This window comes from Chelmon rostratus, chromosome 11, assembly GCF_017976325.1.
Source record: "Chelmon rostratus isolate fCheRos1 chromosome 11, fCheRos1.pri, whole genome shotgun sequence".
Classification (NCBI taxonomy): Eukaryota; Metazoa; Chordata; class Actinopteri; order Chaetodontiformes; family Chaetodontidae; genus Chelmon; species Chelmon rostratus.
Window position 1 is genome coordinate 12,206,325 of NC_055668.1, and position 25,569 is coordinate 12,231,893.

The window sequence follows — 25,569 nt, forward strand, 5'->3', positions numbered from 1 at the left end:
GTGTTGCACTCATTTTATTGATCAGTGGTTAAAAAGTCATCAAAATCTCAAGGCACAGTGCCCCTGTGAGATCTTTGTTGTGCAGTTTGATCAGAAAATAATTAAAAACATTAAAAACATCACGTGAACCAATTTCTCTGGTCCATTTTTTGCAATCAATTTAAAAACAAAATAATACAATTTATCATGTACCATGTAAAAAGATTTGAGAAACGCTGAGAAGTGCATTAAAGTGGAACTTCTAAAAACTGCATTTTTAAAGGATGCCATCCTCGTGGTACAAACGTCATTCTCACCAAGCCGCCGATGGTTATTCCATACAGTACTCTTTGTTAAAGGGAGAGAAAACCTTTTGTTTTTTTATGATTTGAAAATACAGCTGTTTTTGGCATCTATTTGAAAAAACATTGCAAAGCAGTGAAGCATAGCACATATAAATAAGACAGCATTGTTACATCTGCATAATTACACTGCAGATGAGTAATTAAAGTTTGATGTGCAGTACTTAAATCCAAACTTAATTCATTATTCACATCTATTTATTATGCACAAATAAGTCTAGATGTTTTACAGGATTCAAGGCATCCACTCACCCAATGACAATTATATGGATTGAATAAGACATTAGTGACTGCGTTTTTGTTCATTGCTTTGATTTAAAAAAAAAAAGTACCAAGAAAAAAAAAGTTTAAAAATCTGCAACTGATTAAGAAATTTGCTATACATTTTTATTTACATCTGAGCTGCCAAAAAGTATAAAAGTATCAATATTCACAAGAGACTATACAATAATCCTTAATCAGTAGGTCCAAAAACTCCTGTTTTATGTTTGCCCAAAATGTAAAAACAAGTATTCACCCAGTGTTTTAAAAATAGATATAGAACAAATATATAATACATTTACGAAGGTTTGACCATATTATAAAGACTTATAATAGTGCAACTACCTAAAGGATATTTTTAAAAAGAGGCGTTTAAAAAAGTAATAAATCTTTAAAATATCTTTTTAAAAGGAGCGTCTCTGTGCAGATTATTGCTGTGGACATTAATTAAAAAGAGGAAGGCACGGCAGCCCTGATGGACTGAGTCAAACACGTTTTACGCAGGGCTGGAGATGGAGTAAGGTTACAGGCGTCCCAGGGTTTAATCAGAGGAGGGGTAGGCCACACCGGGGTTCGTAGGTAAAAGAAAAAAAAGGGGCTACGGGGTTTGTGCAGGACGACACAGCGAGACACAGGAGGTAAAAAACATTTCTGAGGTAAAAGGTCACACAGACGTGGTCACTCTGTCTGCAGCGTTATTGACCTCATTTTTGTTGGAGTCCAGGCCTTTGGCAGCGTTCAGGTCGTTGCGGAGGTTCTCGGCCGCTTTCTTCATTGTTTTCAGCTCGCCGGGATGAGGCGTGGCCCGTCGAAGTAGTGTTCCCTGTGTGAGGGGAAAGGATTCACGTTAGCGGTACATTTGTTGTATCTGCAGCACAGAGAGTAATTTTTCTAAGTGGTGATCTTAGAACAGACGAGTTAAGAAACAAGAGAGTTAAAGGACAAGGCTAACTAAGTGCTACCTCATAACCGAACCTCTAGCTCAGGCCTTCTCAAAGTCCGGACTGAACGCAAGTCAATCCAGACCCAGGCCATATCATCAACTGGTGGCCTGCAGCTCACATTCAGTCCACCACATTCCCATCCAGCCCGCTAAATTTTAATGAAATCAGAAAATGTGTGTATCCGATGTTACTCACCAGCAAAATAGCATTCTGCTATTTTTGTTTTTTTAAATGAGAAAGCTGCGGATCATTTATCTTAAATTGTTCATACTGGTGAGCTGGTGTTCAATCAAATAAGCTTGTTAACAACAAGCCAACCAAAATTTGCGGTTCAGTGTGGAAGACAAGAAAAAAACGTCATGCTGACAGATGTTGGTCCACCACTTTGGTCCACACTGACGTATCTCAAAAGCTATATAATGGATTGCCATTAGTGGTGCGAATCTGTGGGACTCTGACAAATTAATTCTGATTCTTGGGTGTACGATTTGATCCACAATCTATTCTCAATTAATTGAACAGAAAAGGGGGCACTGTTTTCAGTCTCTTGCCCCTGTATACTGTGTGCCAAACCATTCACTGGTGTCCTTAGTTCACTGAAATACAGTATGAACAATTTAAGATAAATGATCCGCAGCTTTCTCATTTTAAAAAAACAACAGCTTTAAATAACAAATTACTTTGAAAGCATCTCCTGCCTGTATGTGAATACAGGGGGAGTGGTCTTCTGTGTTATTATGTTATATCTCCAGCAGTGGAGAACAGCCTCTCTGCTGCACCGTTAGCTCTGGAAGCGTGAGAAACATAACTATTTAGTCATAAAATAAAATAAAAAAATTCAAGATGACTTCAGCTCCAGCGTGTACGTGCTGTAGATGGTCTGGGTGCTGCACTGCCCTCACAGTTGTGTTCTGCCTTTTTCATGCCTGCCTCAATTTAATACCTGTGGCTCAGTGTAATATCACCAACTACTGGGTGGGCTGATGTGAAATTTGCTGGTCTCACCTTCTCATCATCTTCCTCCTCATCATCGTCCAGGAAGTGAATGGCACTGATCCTGTTCACCGCTTTGTTGTCCCACGTGTCGTCTGCCATGTCATTCACCAGGCTCTCCAGGGCTCCACAGCGAGCAAGATTATCAGAGCCTGTGTTCGATTTTCAAGAGACACAATTTGCATTACAGGAACTCGTGCACACATCAAAATGCTCAGATAGAGTTACAGAGTGTGAGCTGAAGTGAATATTTCAGCAGATTAAAATCAATATGGTTGTTATGATTGCTTCTCTGCAATGTGACAACTCAAGAAATGAAAGCTGTCACATAACCCAGAGCTTGAAACTGCCAGATCACAGTTTCAAATCCCAGCTTAGCCACAGGCTTACAGCAACACAATCTTCCCTGCCCCCAACCTCAGTTTCAGCCCACTCTCCTGCCCTCCACCATCTCCATCTTAGCTTTGCATCTTTCCCACAGGATGAATGAATAAATGGATGAATGAATGCGCCATTGCTTTTCAGCTTTTCGAAAAGAAAATACAGTGACAAGCAAGGAGCACATTTTGCACTGAATCACCGATAGGCCACAGATTTAGGCGTAAGGCTGTGGATGAACAGCTAAGAATTAATCATTACAATGAACTGTTTTATCAGGCACAGATAGAGCCGGCCCTCCGCCGCATCTCTATACCCAGTGAGTGAGCTTTTAATGGCAGCAAGCCAGCCACTGCTAAGCCTCTTTAGCTGTCCAATCCACCGCATTTCTGAAAAACATAACCAAGGAGGGCCTCAAGGGACAGGAGAGGCCCTGATCTGTTATAGGCGCTGTGATCCCTTACAGGACCTCATAATCGACAGATACTGCGGAGAAGGATCAGAGGGTGTGGAACACAGTGTGCTTCTCCGAGCAGATCATGTGATAAGGCCATCAAAAACCGCAGGGCACTAAGTACCCGGAGACGATGCAAAAACTGATGAGGAATATTACTGAAATGTCACAGGGTTGGCACCAAGTCATTTCACTCTAGGAGAACTTAGGAAACAAGGAGACGCTGATCTGCTTGGATGCGTGTACATACAAACAGTAGACATGCTAATATGTTGTGATAGAAATGTCTAGATACGGTCACTGAATCTGATAATAACCATGATTCACGTCGGTTATTCAAAACTTCTGAGTATCTTCTTATACTTGATGAAAAACATTACCTTTGTTGTCTGATTCACACGGCTGCTGAGGCAGCAGCACGCAGGTGAGCACCTTCTCGCCTGAGTCAGGATCCTCGTCGGTCTGAAAGGTGAGGAGCGGCTGCGACTGGTTTTCTGACAACCACAAAGCCTTCAGTCGCAGCGTGGTCAGTGACATCGGTAAGTGGGTGAGCCTGAAAACAAACAGACGGGATATAAGTCACTAACTGGCTCATATCAAGCGGGGTTTAAAGAAACCACAAGACACCCGCAGGTAAACATTTATGGATTAGTGCTGGTGTCACGTTTAGGCAGAGGAACTTGTTTTGACCACGTGGAGGAGGGGGAACGCTCTCCAGACACCAAGGTGAACATGTCTGTATGTGACTAAAGCAGCAGACATGCCTGCAGCTTTCTCTGAAGACAAAGCTTGGGCCGAAACACGTACAGACAGGTGCAGCCAAAACAACCTCTGACTGACGGTGAGTAATATGGTCAAAAACGTCAAGATTATCTGTAAGCATCAGAAAGAGAAAACGTCTATTTCATCTAGACTTTATCAAGTTTGATAAATTACTATTTAATAGCAAAGTCTTCAAACTACTCAAAGCGCAACGTGTTCTTACTGATAAGGTGGTATTCGCTGCTCTTGCCACCAAGAGACGAGTGAAAAGAAGGCACGAGTGTGTCGTGAACGAACCTATTTCCAGAGACATCGAGCACGTGCAGCTCTGTGGCCTGCGACAGCTCCGACGGTATCCTCGTCAGTCTGTTCTCTCGTACACAGAAGACATTCAGACCGCTGCAGCCCCCAATCTAGATAACAGAGGAGACAACATGATTAGGCTGCATGTCAGTCACTGCGCAGGTGTCCCAAGGTGAGCAATGAAAATGTAATACAGGCAGGCACACATCAAGCTTGAGGGTTTTTAACAAAGCCAGGACAAAAGAAACCAGAGTAGATCTGTTGTCAGCGTTTGGACACTTTGTCCCAGAATTGGTGATCTCAATGGCAGAGCAGTTCAATGTCAATGAGATGTGACAGAGGGACCTAAAATTAGGAACAATTAGGCCTAGTAGCCAGACAAAGCAGACACTTGATGGGACAGTTGTAATCTATTAATCTGCTCAGACACAGACCTGAGCAGGAAGCTGCTACAAAGACTCATCATGTTAATAAGTTCATTAATTACAGTAAATATGATTAGGGGCTTATTGCAGGGAATAGACTCACCAGTAAACCAAGCATGAAGAGTAAAGAAATGTTTAAACACAAACACCATAATGTCTGCTTTCATGTAAGCACAGACAAAATTCAGCCAGGGAAAAAGTGTTATGAGCAACTAATCAACAATCAATAGAATCCATAATACTGGGCCAATGGTCAAATAGCTCAGCAAAGCATGAATCAATACATGTCCCATGCTGACGCTGTGATTGTCAGCGATGTCATGCAATGCTGGTTTGAGAAAACAGTGACACCATCACCATCAATTCATTGTCTAAGACAACTGTCGTCTTCCTCCAAACACTGCCGTCTTTGCATCATTAAGACACAGGGGCATTGTACAGGCGTGCCTTCACTTAAACAGACAAGAGGTTAGAGGAGGATGTCACATACTAACACAATGGAGACACTCAAGACGGAGCTGAACCAGCAGAAGACTGAGCAGTAAGAGTGAAATGAGAGGGCACGACAAGCGTGAGCATTGTTGGTCCAAACGTGAATGAACTTTAGACAGTTTGACAATGGAAATCTCAACAGTTGCTTTAAAGGATTACATAACAATAGCTACAGTCTAACCTAACAACATTACATCAGTTCACTCAAAATAGACTATTTTAATGAAGGAAACAACTGCAGCTCTGATCCAAACTGCACCACCTACTGACCTAAAAGTAACAGCAGCAGCAGCAACTTAGACCTGAAGATGTAGAATGTGCCAGTGTGCGCCACCTACAGGCAAAGCTTTCGTCTGTAGATTTAACTCTGTTTTTGGTTATGTATTTTTTAGGTTTTGAACCTACAAGCTGATTTTCAACCCTGCACGTTTTGTTAATTGGAGCACAGTTCCTGTTCTGGGAAGAGAAGTGAGTTCATTATTGTGTGTCATCATGTCTCATTGGTCTATAATGGTTCATCTGGTGAGGGAAACTTGAGTGTTATTGAAATCTTTCATTTATCTTCTGTGCATAACTATTGGCAGAAACGTTATCTCTGGACAGGTTTTTATTCTGACAACCAACAGGCTCAATGTTGAGCCTGGTTCATAGATGTTTGGCAGGGGAAATAAATCGTAAATTAATTTACAATATCTTCAGAACGGCATCTGGCATTTTATTGCTAGAAGCTGAATTGCTATTAGCTATCAACCTTATAATTTTAGTTCTTTAAGGGAACAAACCCCACATAACTACCGCTACTTTCATTTTGAGTTTTGAGACCAGTGGCAAAAAGTATCCCTTGGCACACCTAAACTTTTACTGAAAGGATGTTGGTGGATGTATGAAAAGCTTACCTCCTTAGGTAATAACATTAGCTGGTTTCTATCACAGTTGAAGTTGGAAAGTCGCTTCAATTTCCCAATACTCCTCGGCAAACTCTGAAACAATGAATAAGACAACAATCAGAAACAGCATCGTGTGCTTGTCGAGCTTTTTAATACACTGAAAGCTTAATAACCACAAAGGCACAATAACAGTACTTCCTTATCCCATATCTACTTATTAAACAGTTAAATCATCCCTGCGTCACCAGTGCGGTGTAGTGCTCTCATGCACAGAGGAGGAGGAGGAGAGGAGACACATTGCTCTTCACTTATTAACACAGACAGACAGACAGATGAGAGCGTCTCACCTCTTAAACCTCTCTGAACTAAAGCACACCCATGAAAAAAAGTATGTCCTGAAAGTGGCTGTCAAGCTCTGTTTCACTGTGTATCAGTGAGTGAGTGTATCCATAATAACCAACCCTGAGCTGTTAAACCAGACCTGGGAACTAAGTCCTCCCTCTGCCTCCGGTCTATACTCCAAATGTGCTGACCCACACCACGCAGACCTCGAAGTGATAAAATGTTAGTGTTTATTAAACTATTGGATCTGTATACACTCTTAAATCGGACTCTGGCTCAAACATGTGTATATAAAGTTGCCACAATTACATTTTAGAAGGTTTTTTACCATTTAGACTTTGAAACTATAAAGTTCTTGTTACTAGAGTTTACCAGTAGGCCAATGCCCAACAATGCAACATATTCCCGTCATATTCCAGATGTTTTACATGTCAGTGTTTAATTAAGAGGCTGAGCTCATGTTTTCAATCAGTTCAAAAGCACCAAAAAGCACAAAGGGCTATAAAAAGGTTATTTTATGCTTTTTGGCCTGTTGAATAATATTCAATAGTGCATTTTCCCCCATGGGTGCGGCGCTGATTCCAAAGAGGAAGAAATCTTTCATTATACCAAAACCAGTCTGTTATGTGCTGCTGCTTTATAATTACTGTGTTTATGCAAATGTGTTTATAGCTATGTTTGGTAATTATTTTATGTTAATTTTATTGTAGGGTTAAATACCAATACCAAGGGCCAGCCAAGGCCAAACTCTGTAAAATACGCCTGAAGGAACTGATCGCATTGTGTTTTCTTGACTATTTTAAAAACGGGACAGTAATGTAGTTGCAGACACACCTGTAGCTGGTTCTCTGTGAGCACAAGTTCAGTGAGGCTTTCACAGTTGCCTATGCTCTCTGGAAGATACGTTAGCCTATTCTGGTCAGCTTTCAGTATAGAAAGTTTCCGTAGTTTTCCTGCAGAGAAAGAAAACAAAAAATACAGTCATCTAAATAAACCTTGTTCAGACATTGATCAGCAGGCTGGTGAAGCAGTTTCGACGTCATTGTGGAAAAATGTTTGTTGCAGTCTTATAAAAGTGATGCTTACATATTTATTGTTCACACACAGTACATGCAGCATCTTATTATGTTCCATGGCTGTAATATACAAACATGCCAACAAGCAATTTTTACTTAAAACTTGAGTAACGGGCTATATTTTCCCATATGTACAAAATACCTAACAACGAAACACGCTATTAGATATGATGCCAACAATAATCACGAAAAGCTTGAAAGATAGCATTATCATGCTGATAAAGAGCTACGAGAATCTACGTGCTTACCAACGCTTTCTGGCAGAGCGTCAATGAGGTTCTGAGACACCAGCAGGTCAGTCAGCGACACCAGACCACCTAACTCCACTGGAAGTCGCTCTATTTTGTTTTCTGATACATCCAGACACAACAGGCTTTTCATACTGCCCATCTCCTGAGGTTCAGAGCAAAGACTCGTCGTAAGCAAACAAGTTACAGTCATATGGCAACAAATACAATGTTGGACATTTGCCATATTTTTATGTTTGGACTTGGGCCACAATAAAATATATGTGGCTACTCATTATAGTATTAATCAAAGGAATCATCGCCCTGTGTTCATGTTCAGAGGACACATTAGTGCATTTTTGAGGTTTAGATTTGTCTTATCTTAACACTAAGTTAGGTGTGTTGTTCACTATTTCACACTGAAATCAAAATAAACAAAAGTGTGGCACTATAATTAAAAAATAAACAACAGAATCTCAAATACAATAAACAAACTGCACGAGTAGCTTACAGCAGGTATTTCAGCCAACTGGTTTCCATCCAGCCACAAGTCCTTTAAGCTGACAAGACAGCCTATTGACTCCGGCTACGTGGGAGAAAGAAATGCAGGAATTGAAAGAGTTGAGAGGCAGGAAAATAGAAGAGAAAGAGTCAACACAAGACAACAGAGCAGAAAAATAAAATATAAGTGACTTGGTGCTAATATTGTACTTCTGAAAACTGAGATCAGAAAAAATTCAAACATCTAACAATGGAAGTAATTACATTTAATGTATAGATGATGGAAGAATTAATTATAAACAAAAGACAAAAAGAGCCAATTCTTGGCAGCCTGACTTTGCTTGATCTGTCAGTAAATCATTCACCATCAGAGCTGGACCGGTCACATAAGATTACAACTTAAAACCAAAGCTCAAGGCAGATGGTCATCCTCCCATCTGGGTGATAAGAGGTGAAAGCTGTTCTCGAGGGATGCTAATCTACTTGGACGTGACAAGAACAAGGAAATGGGAAAAGTTTTGTTCTGCCTAGTTTGTGAGTAAACAAGTTCCCCTGCATCCCGGGGAAAAGAAACTTACCAAACTGTACAGTTCATTATTTCCTAGGTCGAGTTCTTCAAGTCTGTGAAGCATAGATAGTGACCTGCGAATGACAGATGCAGGAGATGCAAGTTCTTTAACTTAGTGATCTCCATTATTAGCACGGTAATGTTGGTCTTTTAAATGTACAACACAAGAACATGCACAGCCTCTGTTTTATACTATGGCACACCAAGTACACTTTAGAGTTATGAGATACAAATATATACAGTAGAGAAACATACATATCCACTTAGACTGGGCAGTCAGCTGACTACTTACTCTGGTAGGAATGTCAGCAGATTTTCTCTGAGTTCTAGTGAGGCCAAATTGGAAAGGCTGCAATGACAGGCGAAATGAAAGATGATTATACATTTCTGAAAATGGCATGAAAACATGGACTGTATTTTCGATACAAACTACTACTCAAATCTCCACAACGCTGATAAATGCTGCACATAATGGGCTGAATGTCTCTAAAACAAAGAGTTTGTAATGAGAGCTAAAAATGGTTGGAAAAAGTCTTCTTGCAATCAGATTTCTTGGAACAGGAAGTACTTTGGAGGTGTGTCGGTCTTATCGAGGCCGTAAAATTGCGATGGCATAAACAACGCTGCATACTTTAAATGAAGAGAAAAATGTCTAGATGGCCATCATAGACCAAAGTGCAGGGTTATCTTCGTGCAGTGCTGCTTATATATGCCTCCGTGCTCAACTCTTTATAACAGCCAACTAGTTGAGTATAAGGTCCGTCTTGTTGAACAGAGCCCAGTGTAAACAATTCAGACATCATGTAGCATTAGAGATAAATCAACATCTTTTTCAGCATTCCCCTGATCTGAATATCAAAATTAACTAGTGATCTAGATTAAATAAACCAGGTAATAAATAGTTTTAAGAGTTTCTTTTCACTTTACAGTGGCACTGCACTCTACATTCATAATGTGAGCTAATAAATGTGACCCATGCAGACAGAGCCACAGGGATTAACAGAATCTAGTAGGTATGTCTGAACTGGTTCTTAATTTAATCTATTTAAATATCTCTTGAATGACAGGCCCTTAAATCTGACGGCGACTTCTGGTTAATCTTGTGTTCTTCATTCGCCACAGCAGATCGCTGAGCCTCAGATTAAAAGACAGACAGAGTAAATAACGAAAACAACCCCCTAACTGGGTTTTCAAGTGTCTCAGGTTTCTGTGACAGACATTGCTTTTGTCAGAAACACTCCCATCTCAGGAAATAAACCACTGATAACCCCTTGAACGTTTATCTCATCCGCTTTTCCAACTGTGTTATGGTTTTCATTACCTTCTTTCCTTGACAGAGAGCAGGCCTCAAGTCACTGCCTTATGTAAGATAGATATGAGACATGTGTGGGGCACATGCCGTACCTTGAGGAAAAGGGTGTCGGGAGATCTCTTGAACTTAAGCTGACTTTGTTGGTAGGAAAATTGTGCACCCCTAAGAGACTTTGTGCAAAATCAAAATCAAGTAAATCAGTCACTGCGGCTGTCAAGGTTCCAGCTCTTTTTTTATGTTCAGTTTGTAGCCGTTGCCATGGAAAACAACATGAAGAATATGAAAAAATGCTGTCAAAGCCAACTTGGTAGTCGGCAACATGTAGATTTCTCAAAGAATGGGGATTTCTCTCTCAAATAAATCGTGTTGGGGGGAACAAATTCTGTTCATGAAAACACTGTGTTGCTAGGAAAGAGCCCATCTGTTAGAGGGCAGACCACAAATCTGAAGTATTATTGGTGACATTTCCAGTCAACATTCAGGCCAAAGCCTGCAAAAATTTAAATTCTCATTTTGATGCTTGTTTGAAGTCTTTCACAACACGGATTAACAAGGTGCAGAATATTTGACAACTGAGGAAATATTTGGACCCTGAAGAACACACAACACAGAAACATTGTTTTAGTCCGTGCAGGACCATCGTCAGCGTATGCTCTATCTATATAATCCATGACAGCACGGCTCTTCAGAAGAAAATCTATCTGGTGTTTTTGTGTCTTGCATGAAATCTGATTTAAGTCTATCATTAGGTTATATACTGTACATGTATAACATCAGATTAACATTAAGCCTACAAAGCCCATCTGTAAATAGAATAGTATTATTTCAAAGTCTACAATCCTGAGCTACGATCACTAAAGGAGCAAAAAGAATCATGTCTTTAATCACACAGTCAGACTCATCTGCCATCCATGCATTATCCCTGAGAGGTTTGGCAGTAATCCTCAATTCATGGCACCATGGCAAGCCAAGACAAACCTCGGTTTAGTTTAGCTTCTACTCTTTCAGCCTTTATCTAATAGTTAAAATATGCCATCCAGATCACTGCCAATAATGATTTAAAATGTACTGCAGGACAGTTTCACCAGTGATACGCTGCCTTCAAAGAAAATGTCTATTTTTTGTATAATTCTGTTTTCAGAAATGCATTCAACAAACATGGTGGTGTTTAAAAACAGAGAGTCAAGGTAATAAGACAGAGCAACGGTCCTAGTAGCTGTCTGGAGTAATTTAATCCCTTTAAATCCATCCCAGTGAGGGTTTCAATTCAGTTTCCCTTGAATTCCAAACTTCTACTAAAAACATCCCTTGTGGCAATTTGATCTAAAAGCACATAGTTCTGTTATTAAATCCAATTATAACAGAACTCAACAATAAGGGAGACCTCGTAGGAATAAGAATGTTGGCAGACATGCCTTTTCACTACGGCAGATTTTGTGCCATCTCACAACAGGCCTTTTGGCTTTTATAAAAAAAAACCAATGCAGCTGAGGACAGGGCACTGACTAATGTGTCTGTGAGGAGTAATGTGGTTCATATGTTTTCCTCAATGCAGCGGGATAGAGGACACTATCATCGAAATTACTGCGATCAGGCAAAATACAGGCGCTCTAGAAACATTACAGTTTTTTTTCAATCTTTTAGCTCAGAAGGAACACTGTCATGCCGTATGTTAATTGACTGTGTAGGAGGACTTCACATCTCATCGTGCAGGCAACTGTCAAGCTGGCTAATTTGCCACTAGATAAGGACACACCTAAATGTGTCACTCTAAAGAAATGTTCAGAGCTCAACGCATTTTAAAGGACAACGTTGCCGCTCATGTCTGCTGTTACACACTACAACGTTTAATGTCTGTTCATAGACGCCACATCACAGACGGAAGTGTTTTTATAGTAATTACTGAATGAAAATAATTTATGAATGATTATTCTAGTAAGGCGGCAAAGACTGAAGCAAAGTGTGAGATTAGGAAATGCAGAGAGAGACTGGTGGGATGTTATGTGACCCTTCACCTCTTTACATTTGTACTTTAGGCTGCCAGTGCATCAAGATGTAAAAAAGTACCAGTCATTAGAGGGTCATTTGAGGGTAAACATTTCCATTTTCGCCTCTGCTATGAAACTGTGTGAAAATGTTTTGCTGGCAAAGGCTGGACACTCAATATGTCAAGGCGCATGTGATGAAACACTGTGCGTTTACTTACTTCCCAATGTTATCTGGAAGAACTTGCAATGAAATATCATTGATGGAAAGGCATGTTAGATTCCGTAGCTCTGGAAAGCTTTCTGGTAACCTGGAAAAATAAAAGAGGCCGCAATGTGAGATGCCGGCGGAGACGGAGTACACAGAGAAAAACTTCATTCAAATGCTTTAAATACTTCAACAAATATTTTTGACGCTAACTTTCACGACTAGCATGAGAAAAGGATTCTAATCAGATCAGTCTCAATATTAATGAGGAAGTAATCACGCATGTATTTCAGGATTAAATGAGTGAATAAATTACTCTCTCCACAAGTATTTTTCAATGCACACAAAACTAGTTATCATAGTATTTAAATGTAAAACAAATCCAGGTTTACGTAATAATGTTCACAAATGTATTTCTGACGAACACATAAATATTTCTTGTTTTAAATTAATGTAACAGAAATCCACAAATATATGTATTTAAAATGGATGTCGTTCCGTTCATATACAGGCCGTTGAACCTACATTTACAAAGTGCTTGTCATTGTGAACTTCACTGCATCTGTGCGTGGCTGCTCTGAGACTCCCCAGACGAGGCTCGATTCACAAATGCATTTTATTCAACAGGGAATTATCTATAGGAAATCAAATGGCTCCTTCCATCTCAGCCAATCACGTGAGCACAGATGCGAGGGTATCATTTAATGTGACCACACAGTGTTACATCTGCACAGTCTGCAATTATGAATTAGCACACAAAGAGAGAACAAATGTCAAACAGCTGCCCGGCGTAGCGCCTCTCCACAGGGAAGTGATAACTCTCCTAACTGCATGATTGAATGTGTTAGTAGGTGATGTGGCATTTAGCGCCACCGTTAACTACCTAGTAAGCTGTATAACACTGATAGGCAACATATTCAATGACGCACAACAGGAGAGTTATCACTTTGCAGCTACCAGACAACATGTTGCGGTTGACCTGCAAGTAGATTTAACTCCATAGATATACAAAACACTGGATGCCACATCCAGGCTCGTGAGATGCATCTCTGCCAGCAGATATATTCAGACTCGCTCAAACAGTAGAAAATATCAGACTTTTGTGCTGCTTTTGGGTGTTCTCACAAAGGAGAGGCCAAAACTAAGCAACAGTCGTATCGTACAACAGGGAATAACATTTTGCAGCGAAGACACCGTTTTACAATATTGTTTATTGTGTGTATGGGTGTAACACTACACATTAAATGATACCCTCGAATCTACACTTAGCTGATTGGAACGGAAGGAGTCATCTGATTGGCTACAGATAATTCCCTGTTATCTATATCAAAAACCACATACATATGCAGTGAGGTTCACAAATGACAAGCAGTTTGTAAATGCAGGTTCAACGGTCATCCAAATATATATTTGTGGAGTTCTACTACGTTTATTTCAAACAAGAAGTGTGTGTGCATCTGAAATGCATTTGTAATTTTTTGTGGCTTTGTTTCGTATTTATATACAATTTTTGGCAACTTTTTTATCTGCATTGAAAAAATTTACAAGGAGAGAGTCATTTATATAGAAATCCCTAAATACATGTGTGAATCCTTCAGTGTTCATTAATATTGAGTCTGATCTGACTCCACAGTGTAAGAAATGCTAAGCCAGAGTTCATCACACTTCAGCCATAAACTCTTGATGAGCTGAAGTGTATCTGAGCTTGTTGTTATTGATCTTTGCCCTGCCCTTTCTCTTCAGAAAACTGCTTAATGCAGCTTTAAAATCAAACGTATTAACTTGCATATGAACATTAACAGCACAAAGGGATCAAAATGTTCCAGTTAAAGTGCAGGATGTTAGGCTGTGATTACACAGGACAAGCAATCATCGGCAACGGTTTCATTACACCAAAAGCACCTGCTACACAAGCATGATATTAACATTAAACATTAAAAATCACCTAAAAAAAAGAACAGTATGCGCCCATATTCTCATTCTCTATATGGAGGCAAACAGACAATTTGCACACTCTTGTCATTTTTTTTTTTTTTTACTTTAAAAGCCATCTTCCTTGTTAATGTTGCGGGCTGACCAGATGGGACCACTTAGATGGTAGCTGTGGTCTAACTTTGATCCATAGCAATAACAACAACAACAAAATGATGCCTCTTACATCTTTTGAGCTTTGGTTATTTCCAATTTTGGTGGCAGTCTAAGTGTACTTGTAATTGTCTTTGGGCATTCTATGTAAATGTGGGCTTGTGAGACTACTTCTGCTCAACATTTCTCTTCAAAACGTTATTTGGAATGAATATAAGCAAACGAATCTACTGAATTACACTAATTTATAAAACCTTGAAATCAGACAGGTTTTGTATATTTATCAAGCAAGCGATCAACAAGTCTTAATACCTGACTTGCCATCGCCTGGAACCTGATGCAGGGATTTGGACCCAGGCACACTGGAGCTGCATGTAAACTAATGCTTGTCTCCACTACTGAAAGTCAGACTGAGACCTGCCTTCAATCCTAAAATGAGTTTTTTAAATAAAAGAGCTAATACAGGCATCATAGTTATTACTATTTTCTGATGCAGTCAATGTTGTTTTTAAGCACATGATGAAATCATGTCTATATTTTCAACTGTGATGCATTGAAAGGCACTTATCTTCATTTATTAAATTTTATATGTCAATAAAGATTTAATTTATATAGTTGAAAAATAAAGAATGAGCCTTTCATTCTCCCATGAATTTAAGATTGACAACAAATGACATCACATTCCTGCTAGCTCATAGTAGTATCTAGACCTTTGCTATTTAACTGTTACAATAGGGCTGATGAAAGAGTGGAAAATTAGGTTACTACTGTGGAAAAAGGGTGTACTGTGTGCGTTTGTGCATGCAAGCGAGTGTGCACTTTAACAGTATCGAACACCGAAGCCTTTGTCATACTATTCATTGTTGCCTCCTAAACTATATACTGCAAAGGCAATGTGGTTTTGCCCCTGCTGAGGTGCAAATTAGATTCACCCACACAATGAAAGGCATAATATGCACTACTTGCAATCTGTCACGGAGAGAGTATAAATATCTATAATGGCAGGAGATCTTAAAAAAAAAAAACACAATGCAACAAAAGGAAATATAAATTTCTCTCCACAACTTTCAAAGATGTACTCAAGGATCAAAATAAATAAATGTGCAATACATGGTAAAAGTTACAAACCTTGAGAGCTGCATATTTTAGAAGAGACAAAGAGTATAGCATTAACTTTGATGTTTTTGAAATGTGAAACAACATAAGCTGTAGGTCTACCTTGTTAATGGATTTCCACTGAAATCTGCCACTTGGAGGGCTTTGCAATATGAAATGCTCTCTGGAATTTCCATAATATCTGAATAAGAAAAAAGACACATGTTAACACACTTGGTGCAGATCAGAATGCAAAGATAAGATTCACAGTTGTTTAAAAGATCTACACTTAATTATGACTCCACACAAACAGCACTGTGTGTTAAATGTCTGTTTATGCTTTCTTTAACTTAGTTGACTGTCTGCTTTTGCTCTGCGGCCACAACTGTGAACATCCTGCTGTGTTGCAGGAGAAACCTCACCAGCGTGTCTAAAGGAATATGTTGGGGTCTATCCAAACAACTGAAGAGACTCAGGCTAATGCAAACCATCTTTTTATGCTTGTTTGTCGAATCATCTTCACTAATGAGCACTAAATCTGTCAACATGATTCAATTGTTGAACTTAGCACGGTCCTGCTCAACTGTAAAAATATACCCTTGTAAACATGAGGAAAACACACAGAAGCACAGTTATAAAATGTAATGTGAAACAAATGGGTGTTTGTGCTTTAATATTCTTATTTACTTTTGTGCTGCTTTCTTATGTCACTGCTTTCCTTTCTTACCATTTCGAGAGACATCCAGCTCTACCAGCTGCATGAAGTTGGCTATTTCTGGTGGGAGCCTCTGGATCTCATTGTCACTCAGGCCAAGTTTTCTTAGTTTCACCAGTTGGAAAAATGGCTGAAAGGTGAAAAGAAATGCTTATTCAGTCAAAGGATTTAAGGGCTTTCACATTTTAACAATTCTCTTTCACAACAATGGTGCATCTTGGACTGATTAGGGAATTAGGATTTTGTGACACCACCCTGCCAAAAAAAAAAAAAAGAATCTGAACCTGACACCTTCTTGGATCATTGCTTTATATGCTATTGGTTCATACAAAACATTTAAATGCAAGTGAAACACAAGCTTACATTAATCCCCACAATTTCTACTGGGGTGAATGTAACCATTGTTACAGATGCTACTTTAAAACATGTTTATTCAATTTGCAGTATATTTAACTGAATGTGCTTTTAAGTTTGGTGACATAAATGACAAACTGTTTAGATTATAATCACATTTTTAACAAGGACTGATTTTGTATCACCTTGTTAGCATTTTCAGAAATAAGAATGACTCAGTGTGTTTGTTTGTTTGTTTGTTTTGTTTAAGGGCAACACAGTCACATGACTGTTTTCAATTATTCTGGCTGATTAGCCCTCTGCTCAGGTTGAAGATGGGTGGAGCTATCACAGGGTTTCCATTAGGTCTCCACGGTGTGAGAAAGAAAGATAAAAAGTGCTAAACTCCCTCCTGCTCCACCAGGAGCAGCAGAACTACAGACAAGAGGTCTAATCAGGCAAATGAAGTGAACACACCTGTGGAGGTGAACCATGTGTAAGAAGGGGCAAACATCCTCAGTAGAAACATTCAGTGCTGCTCTGTGTGTCCTGAAATATTGCATGGCATTATATCAGCCATGCTATGATTACTGCATGGCTGCTCTGAAGCGATAAATAACTGTATAAGTCTTCAACACAGAAGACATTTTGAGATGCCACAGTAGAAAAAGCACATGTGTAAATAATAAAATGAATGATGGCTGAATTCAAGTAGCTGCCTAAGTTTTAGGGTTCTGGTATTTGTGCAGGGTATTTGACTGGAACCAAAAGCAACCAGAATCCTGAGGGTTCAAGTATTCTTCTAGTCCAAAAGGTTCAGCATGAGAACATGAGCACACTGATGAAGGCCAATCTGCAGCCTCAACATGCTGTCTTTCATTTCTGTTATTCCCTTTTTATCCCAGAAATACAAGAGGGCTACAATGGACATGGGCATTTTGTTATCTTTGACTGTGTAACTCTAGTGGACTCTTAATGAAAGTAAGGAATTACTTTTCCCTTTTATCTTCAATTCTTTGCTCTGTGTGTACAATCTTAAATAATAGCAAACATGTCCAGTGGCCTATTGACAAACAACTCCCTTTTCATTAATAAACCATTTTTTGATTTTGTGTCCTCACATTTATTCAGCATTTATACCACTGATGTCTGACAGCAGGTCAAAAAAGTATGTGTCTAAGTTCTCCTACAGACCCCGCTCTAATGTGCTATTATGTTGGATGCCAGGCCTCAAACAGTCAGACATAAAATAGTTTGGAGAGGTCACGGTCACAAGTTGCCACTTAGAAGTACAGAGATCCATCTCTGTTGTCAATTTCTGGGAGAGAAAGATCCAGTTGACACACTTATTTAAAAAGGTAAAAGCAATTACCACAAGTACATACTTGACACCCATAACAAGAACAGGCAGAACCTTGCCTGTGTGTTGGTAAAGCAGGTAGCTAACAATACTGCTTCAGGTTCCCTGACTGTTTTGGCATGAAAAGAAAAAAAACAGCCTCCTGAATTTCCCCTCTGGCCTTTGTAATTTCCCTGTTATTGCTAGTTACACAGGAGCTGGCCACGAGGGTTCATCCATGCATGCAGCTGCTGAAACCATACATTTATCATTCAATCAATCAATCACTTAGGTTAACTGTTAAACGTGCTGTGCACTCTGTTGATCTGTATGTCCAGTCTGTTGCAAACACATATTTCCACCTAAATATGGCTAGACAAACGACTTTGTTCTGTATTCTCATGCAAAAGGAATGCAAACAGTGCAACACAATGGCTCTGTATTCCAAGCAGATGAGTGGATTATGCTGAGGGTTTCTACTTTTCTAAACCTCTCTATAATTTGGATATATTTTTTATCTCAGGTTCTCCTTTATTAGCTGACTGTCCCAGAGCTGTATGCTCAGGTAAATGTAATGTTTTCCCTGGAGGTTGATGGGTCTCAACTTTTCTGATGCTGCTCATTATATCAGCACACACAACCCATGCTGCTCATTACTGTAAAATTGGCCTCACTTTTCAGTACATTACCAGCCTTAATGATTTCTGATTAATTCTTAATGATTTTGCCATTTCCAGTAATATCTAACACTGGTGCCCTCACTGTACAGAACCTGCTGAAAAACTTATCCAACATGATCCAGCTGCTCATTATCCATAGATCACATCCAGACACAGATCACTTTTTAATAATGTGTGCACAGTAAATAAGGCCCAAGAGTCCAAAAGTCAAACTCCACCCAATTACAAAATGTACATTCTAAGGTCGTAAGACAGTTCAAACAGACTCTAAGCCATCATTTCATTACGCAAACAAACTTGTCCTCTTACAAGTCATGACGACCTACTGAGTTCTTGCATCCTTAGCACTTCAATTTCCCTTTCACGTTTCACTTTCTTGCAAGCCCCTACTGTGGGTGAAGTCTCTGTCTGCAGAGTCAGTCTCCCAATCACACATGTACAGCTCAAAGATTTGTCTTGATGATATCATCAAGGGAGTCCTGGCTAGCACAGACTTGTTCATTTCCAGAAGACTAACCTGAACTGTGACGGATGAGGAAAACAATGCAAATTCAGTTTAAGGTTGTTTTTATCAGCGTGTTTACCACTCTCAGACTTTTGACTTTAACTATGCCACTCCTTTATGACACAGCGAACACATCCGGAAGCAAACACAGGTATTCTTGAAACCTGTATCAAGAGCTCAAACCCTTTGGCTCAAGAGAAAACAAAGGCAGTTTCATTCAAATGTTTTTATCCAGCTTTTGTCCCATCCTAATCCTCGTGCTAACAATAAAGACAGAGGAGTAACAATGAGCAATAAATAACTGATTCTTCCTTATTATCAGTCAAGTCACAAATTTGCAATGAGCCTCGGGAGTCTTACATTAGCATACTGACAGCAAACCTGTTCTTCCCGTCACTCAGCACCACACCCCAAACAATCACCCATGTGTGACATTCAAAAACCGAAACAGGCCAAGTCGGGAACATGTTAACCATTCTCTCAAGTCCAGAGTCAATGTTTGAATCTTCAGTTTCACCTTCAGCACCATTTGCTAGAGAACAAGCAGAAGACTGAAGGTGGTTTGTGGGCAATGAGTGCGTGGATTATTGCACTGCAAGTCATAAACAAAAGCCCATAATGTATTCATACAGTACAAGACAGGTGTCAGTTTGTGGTTTGATGACAAAAATTCTTACTTAACCTCACCAAAACGTTCATTTTGGGGGGCAGTAGATGAGTATAATGTAGAGCTTGTTGTTTATCTGCACTATGCTTTATTATTTGTCTTAAATAAAATGAATGCAAAATTTAACAATAGTATTAAGTGTATTGCATGGAAGTAAGATTTCAGTGAGAAATTTGGTGTCTTAGAGACTATTTTCACAGAGGAGTACAGAGGACTGATAGAGAGCTTCAGCAGAACATTAGGATGTCACAGTGAAGTTGACCTTTGACTTTTTGGATATGTTATCACTTCAATTTGGCTAAAAATGTGGTTTTGTGTGGTCACAGTGACCTCTGTCCACCAAGTCTGAGTGGACGATTTGCCAGATGTAATGAAATTCCCTCCAATCCGTTCACAAAAATTGAATGGACGGACAAACACAGCCATCATGGAGGTATAAAAACACACACAAAACCTAATGTTCATTACATTTCGAAGTCCACAACTCTACAGTCTTAAAGACTTGACAGTGTCAAATGTTTTTTGGAGCCTAAGGTTACATGGTCCTCTGCATACAGTGTTATATCACAGCAAAGGCTGAAGTTCAACAACTGCACTACCTTCTGGTCAGTTCTTTCTCTGAAAGCACATCCTCTTACAGATCACATGACAGTACAGCTCAACCACCAGCTTCCTGCTCTAGGACTCATAGCACCACTGCTTTTACCACTTCACACGTCATAAACCTTGCAGCTTCCTGTCTCAAAGAGGACAGGGCCTCTCCTCTCCATCCCTGCTACCACTGTGAAATGTCTTTAACACCTAAATTGAGGTAATGACAGCAAATCCCCTAAACGCCACTCATGCCTGAACTGAGGCAGCAAATAACAATTATTTCCATTATCAATTAATCTGCAGGTTTTTTATCTGATCAAAAACTATTGAAAAAGAAAAAATATGCTCATCAAAAGCCTAAGCTGACCTATTTAAATTGATTGTTTTGTCAAAACAATATTAATTATCATAGAAAATTAAGAAGATCTGCAGTTTGGGCCACAACCAGCGATGTTTTTCTATTATCGGTTATTTCTGCTCAATCAACTTTTTATTCTAATAAATGCCATAAACTACTGAAAAAATCCCATTATAGCCCAGGGAGATTTACTCTGGTTGCTTGTTTTATTTAACCAACAATCCAAGCCCTAAATATATTCAGCTTACTATCAAATATGACAACTGAAGAAGCTACAACTAGAGAATTTTCTGCATTTTTGCTTGAGAAATGACTGAATGATTCAATCTGAACTGCAGACGTAAGAGCTGTTTTCAGTACCATACCAGTCATTCAGAACTATTTGACACAGCCACCAGTCTTACAGTTTCACTGGAGCTGGAGACAGTGGAAACTGCATTCATTTTTAAACTGGATGAACAGGCAAGAGCATTTAACAGCCGGCGAGTCTTGCATTTTTTCTTATCCCCTTGGTCTTCTAGTTTGACTGCTGTTTAGTAAAGGAACAACAGCTATCTATGAACCAGACCGATGGCATGTATCGTGAGGGCTGGCTGCTGAAGGGAAACATGAATAAACAAAGAGACACAAGTTACTGTTTGCTAAGTGAGTCCACAGTCGCATCACAAATAATACATAAAACAATTTAACGATGCCCAGGGAGGGCCAAGCCATTTAACATACTCATACAACCTTGTGCGTCATGTCTCCATGACTTGGGTCATTAGATTTTTCATTGTAAAACTGCTGAAACTATCTCCTCAGATTCAACTTGCCTCATCTTGTTACTATAAAAACACACCTCTGCTGTTTCATCGTACCGCTGAGACTGCCTTGTGCATGTCTTCATCTGCCTGCTGGACTTGAAATACATTTACTGTGTCTAGGCTTTGTTACAGCGCTGTCAATACAATAATGAAGTAAGTGGTCCGCGTTTACTCAGTTAGCCTCCTCGGAGGCAAATGTGCGGAGGCCACACAGCGAGCACTGAACTGGACTGATACAAAGGTTTATCCAGAAGGAGGTTTCATGGGTTCACTCAGCAAGCATTGATGACGTTAGTTACATGCCAAAGAGCACAACAAACAGTTTCTCTTGTCAACATGCAAATAGTGTTCCTTCTATCCTCTAAAGATACTTAGGATATTTCAGAACTGAGTGTAGAGATTACTAAATTGTCAGGCAATGTGTGTGTGTGTGTGTGGTCACAACAGGAGTACACCTGCTAATCACATCCTTGCAGGCACAGACGAGGGAAAGAGGGCTTACTGGGCACCAGTACCTTGTTTGTCAGGTGTAATGTCTGAAATGTGTGTTGGTTCATGGTTTTATTGGTCTGAACTTAACAATTCAGGTCAACGATTCATTATGACTCCATTAGAAAACACTAGCACATACAAATGCACAAGAGAGGCAACGACAAAACACATAATGCCGTCTTTGTTTTCAGCCAGAATACCTGTTCCCGTGCTTCTCGTCCATGGACAAAGTAAGCAGTGTGACACAGCCACAGGAGGTTGCTCACATTATCTCTGTTCCATCACATTTCTAAAGACATGCCAAGTCCAAACATATTCTTTCAGCTCTCTTTTCTTTCCTCCATGGACAACTTCTTTTCAGGTAAAAACAAATTCATTGATGCTACTTAAATTACTGCAAAGGTTGATGAGTTAACCAATAGTTTTATTTATGGTTGAGGTTAAAATAGGTTTTCTTAAAACTACACACTTGTGAAGAGAGAAATGTTGCAAAGGCACGAAATAGTTCTTCAATCCAATCAGCTTTATGTCTGACCCACCGTGACTTCAGTAATATGAGGTCAGGGCAGTTCCTCAAGCTGACTAAACCTTATTCCATCTGTCCAGCTGTAAACCCAATATATTACCAAATGCACTCCCTGCTTTTGAAGGTTACATTGATAATACCTAACGCAATTTTCTCAGGCTCAAAATACACTCTCCAGAGTGCCACTGACAGCAACTTCTACAATAAAACCGGTTTGGCTGCAGCAGTTAAAGGGAATATGCTGCAAAACCACAAAGTCAGTCATCCTTTCACTCACTGTAGCAGCTGTAGGCTATACGTCAAAGAGATACCACAAGTCAGACTTTGGAATCTTGAGTTTCAAGCCTGGACGTAGGGAAATGAACCACTCGGGCCCATGAGAAATAAAATGCAAATCCTATAACTAGTAATGCACTTAATCCAGAGCACCAGGGTCACAACTAAGAAGGCCAGGCTCGTGCATGCCTACCTCATCAAGCCTGTCAGTAATTCAGTATCCTGCACTCCTCATACACGGTTTCTATTGAAAACAAATAGAGCTGCTGTGATGGTCAGTAGGTGTGTGCCCCTGTTAAAGTTTACAGTCAAGTTTTGCTTTGTAGTCTTCAATTTTCAAGAGAATCCACTTGTGACCAACTTGAAGAATGACTTCACAGACGTCTGAAAGTGTCTCTACAGTGGATAAACAGCGTTGAATCAACTATTTCATTTAATAATGAATCTCTTTGTAAGCTGACTATTTATCAAGCAAAAACATTCATCATTCACTGGTTACAATTTCCCAAATGTGAGGATTTTGCTACTTTTCTCAGAGTTTATTGAAAATCATTGGGTTTTGGACTGTTGTTTGGTTGCTGTTACCATACCAGCTTGCCTGTTTACCCTGATTACACATGTGTGAGCACCATATACATGACCAGCAAAAGGCACTGTTTTATATAGGCTTTAGGTAGATTTAACACACACACATGCTGTGCAATGTCTTCAGCAATGACTATAATAAAATTTGAGTCTTAACACTACGATAGCACCATGCCAAGTAGGCCACCCCAGCTTCCATGACTCAACCCAAATTCTTTGTTCTGTATACATCATTTAATTTTACTACATTGGTGTTTCTTTCAATCTTGGCAGGTATTCGACTCAGTTGGTACTGCCGAAACTATCCCTGGCCTGCCTTACATAAACATGTTCCAATGAGGTCCACAGATTTTCATTTTGGGGAAAAAAATGCACAGAATCAGAATCAGTGTTCTGTATTAGGAGATGCTCCGAGCTGAGGTATCGGCATTGGTATCCGAAAGAAAAAGCTGGTGCATCTATAAAATGATCAACAGCTTAACTGACAAAGATAATGTCTGTTAGTTGCAGCCTAACAATATTGTGAGATGAGACCGGAGGTCCAATTACAATATTTATTTACTCTGATGATCTGTTTCATACCTGCTCTTTTCCTGGTTTCACTACGAGCTACACTATAGCTGGTTAACAAAAAAATTCGAAGTACTAGATACACTCATTTGAATTTTTTCTGGAGCTTTCAGCTTGTGGCCTTCATCAGCGTATACGGTTGTTGTTTTACTGTCAAATTAAATTCCTATGTCAATAATGAGCCTTCAACTTTTACATCACATTGGAGTGAAACAGTTGTCTTATTTGGAGCCCAGTACGCCTCTGCCTTCTTGGAAATCATACCCACACTACGAATGATATTTCTGTTATTCCACACAGAATAAATATTGGCCTGAAGCCCCACTAGTCAAAACCCTTTAATATTCATCATGATGCTGAGTCATACAGTTTGTGCCTTCAGATGTTATATATCAACAAAATATATTATTGATATTATACTTCCCTGTAAAAATGGGGTATTTAATGCTCTCTGTCATACTAACAGCATCAGTTTGGAGACAAAGGTTGTTTATTTCTAACCTCAGCATGGGATCACCTGCCCGGACAGGTTTGACATGTCACACTCAAATGTCAGCGCTTTAAATGCTTGAGACACCTGGGACTGAAAATGTTTTATGATCAGATCCCAGACTTTGGCACGTGTGTGTAGTTAACCTGCGGTGGGAGGCGTAGCTGAGGGGAAATTTCCACCTACACAGGGTGCCTGCCTTGCTGATCTTGCGTAATTATTGTCCCCCAGGTCCCACCAGACTCTCACGGGATGCCTGATCAGCTCAGTTAGCAGCTCTGTGTCAGAAACACTCGTAACTGGAGGGACGCAATTCGTGTTACCAAAAATAAGCCACGGTACCCTGCCTCTGAACCTGCCATTAAACCCAGACAGAGGAAGCGGCTTTCTGCTTACCTTGGGCAAGTCTCGGAGTTGGTTGGCATCCAGCAACAGCTCCTCCAAACTCCGTCCGTAGCGATAAATTTCATCGGGCACATACAACAGGGAGCAGTGGCGTTTATCGATCGTCTCAACATGACGGTTGCACCGCCACAGGGGTATACAGTGAAACATCACGGGGGAGCTGGGAATAAATCTCGTACCCGTGCGATAAACAAACAGCGGGCAGGAGGGGGATGCAACAGATTGCTACGGCGGGACAGTCCGGGACTAAATAAACCGCACAAGCGAGGCGAAACTCGCAGGCAAGCTAACGAAACTCCAACTAAGTAAGTCGCGGCAACGTTACCGAGCTAACGTTCGTTAGGTCGCGACGAACATGGGAATTACTCTCCGTCGTTGCCTCACTTTGGTTAGTTTGCAGGCACCTGTTTTTTTTCTCTCCCTCCACTTGGCTCTTCGTCTCACGTCGACCTCCGCCGCTTTAAAGCCCCTCTGTTCAATGTAAAAAACGCACGCAACACAGGCTACATCTCCGTGTAGAAGTGGGTAGCATTCTGTTTTTTTTCCGTCTCGTCCCGGAGTTAATTTCCTCTCCCGTCCAGTTTCTGAC

The 25,569-nt window shown here is 40.0% G+C and overlaps 1 protein-coding gene across 1 annotated transcript; it reads right to left on the reverse strand.

Moving 5' to 3' along the window:
• lrrc1 (leucine rich repeat containing 1) lies at positions 1 to 25,569 on the reverse strand. Its single transcript, XM_041947714.1, has 14 exons — positions 24,972 to 25,569; positions 16,367 to 16,484; positions 15,763 to 15,841; positions 12,473 to 12,562; positions 9,247 to 9,303; positions 8,965 to 9,028; positions 8,397 to 8,471; positions 7,907 to 8,051; positions 7,417 to 7,535; positions 6,250 to 6,333; positions 4,431 to 4,546; positions 3,752 to 3,924; positions 2,552 to 2,691; positions 1 to 1,425 (listed from the first exon to the last, which is right to left on the reverse strand). The coding sequence occupies exons 1-14, from the start codon at positions 25,128 to 25,130 to the stop codon at positions 1,267 to 1,269; spliced, it is 1,578 nt and encodes a 525-aa protein (XP_041803648.1). The 5' UTR covers positions 25,131 to 25,569; the 3' UTR covers positions 1 to 1,266.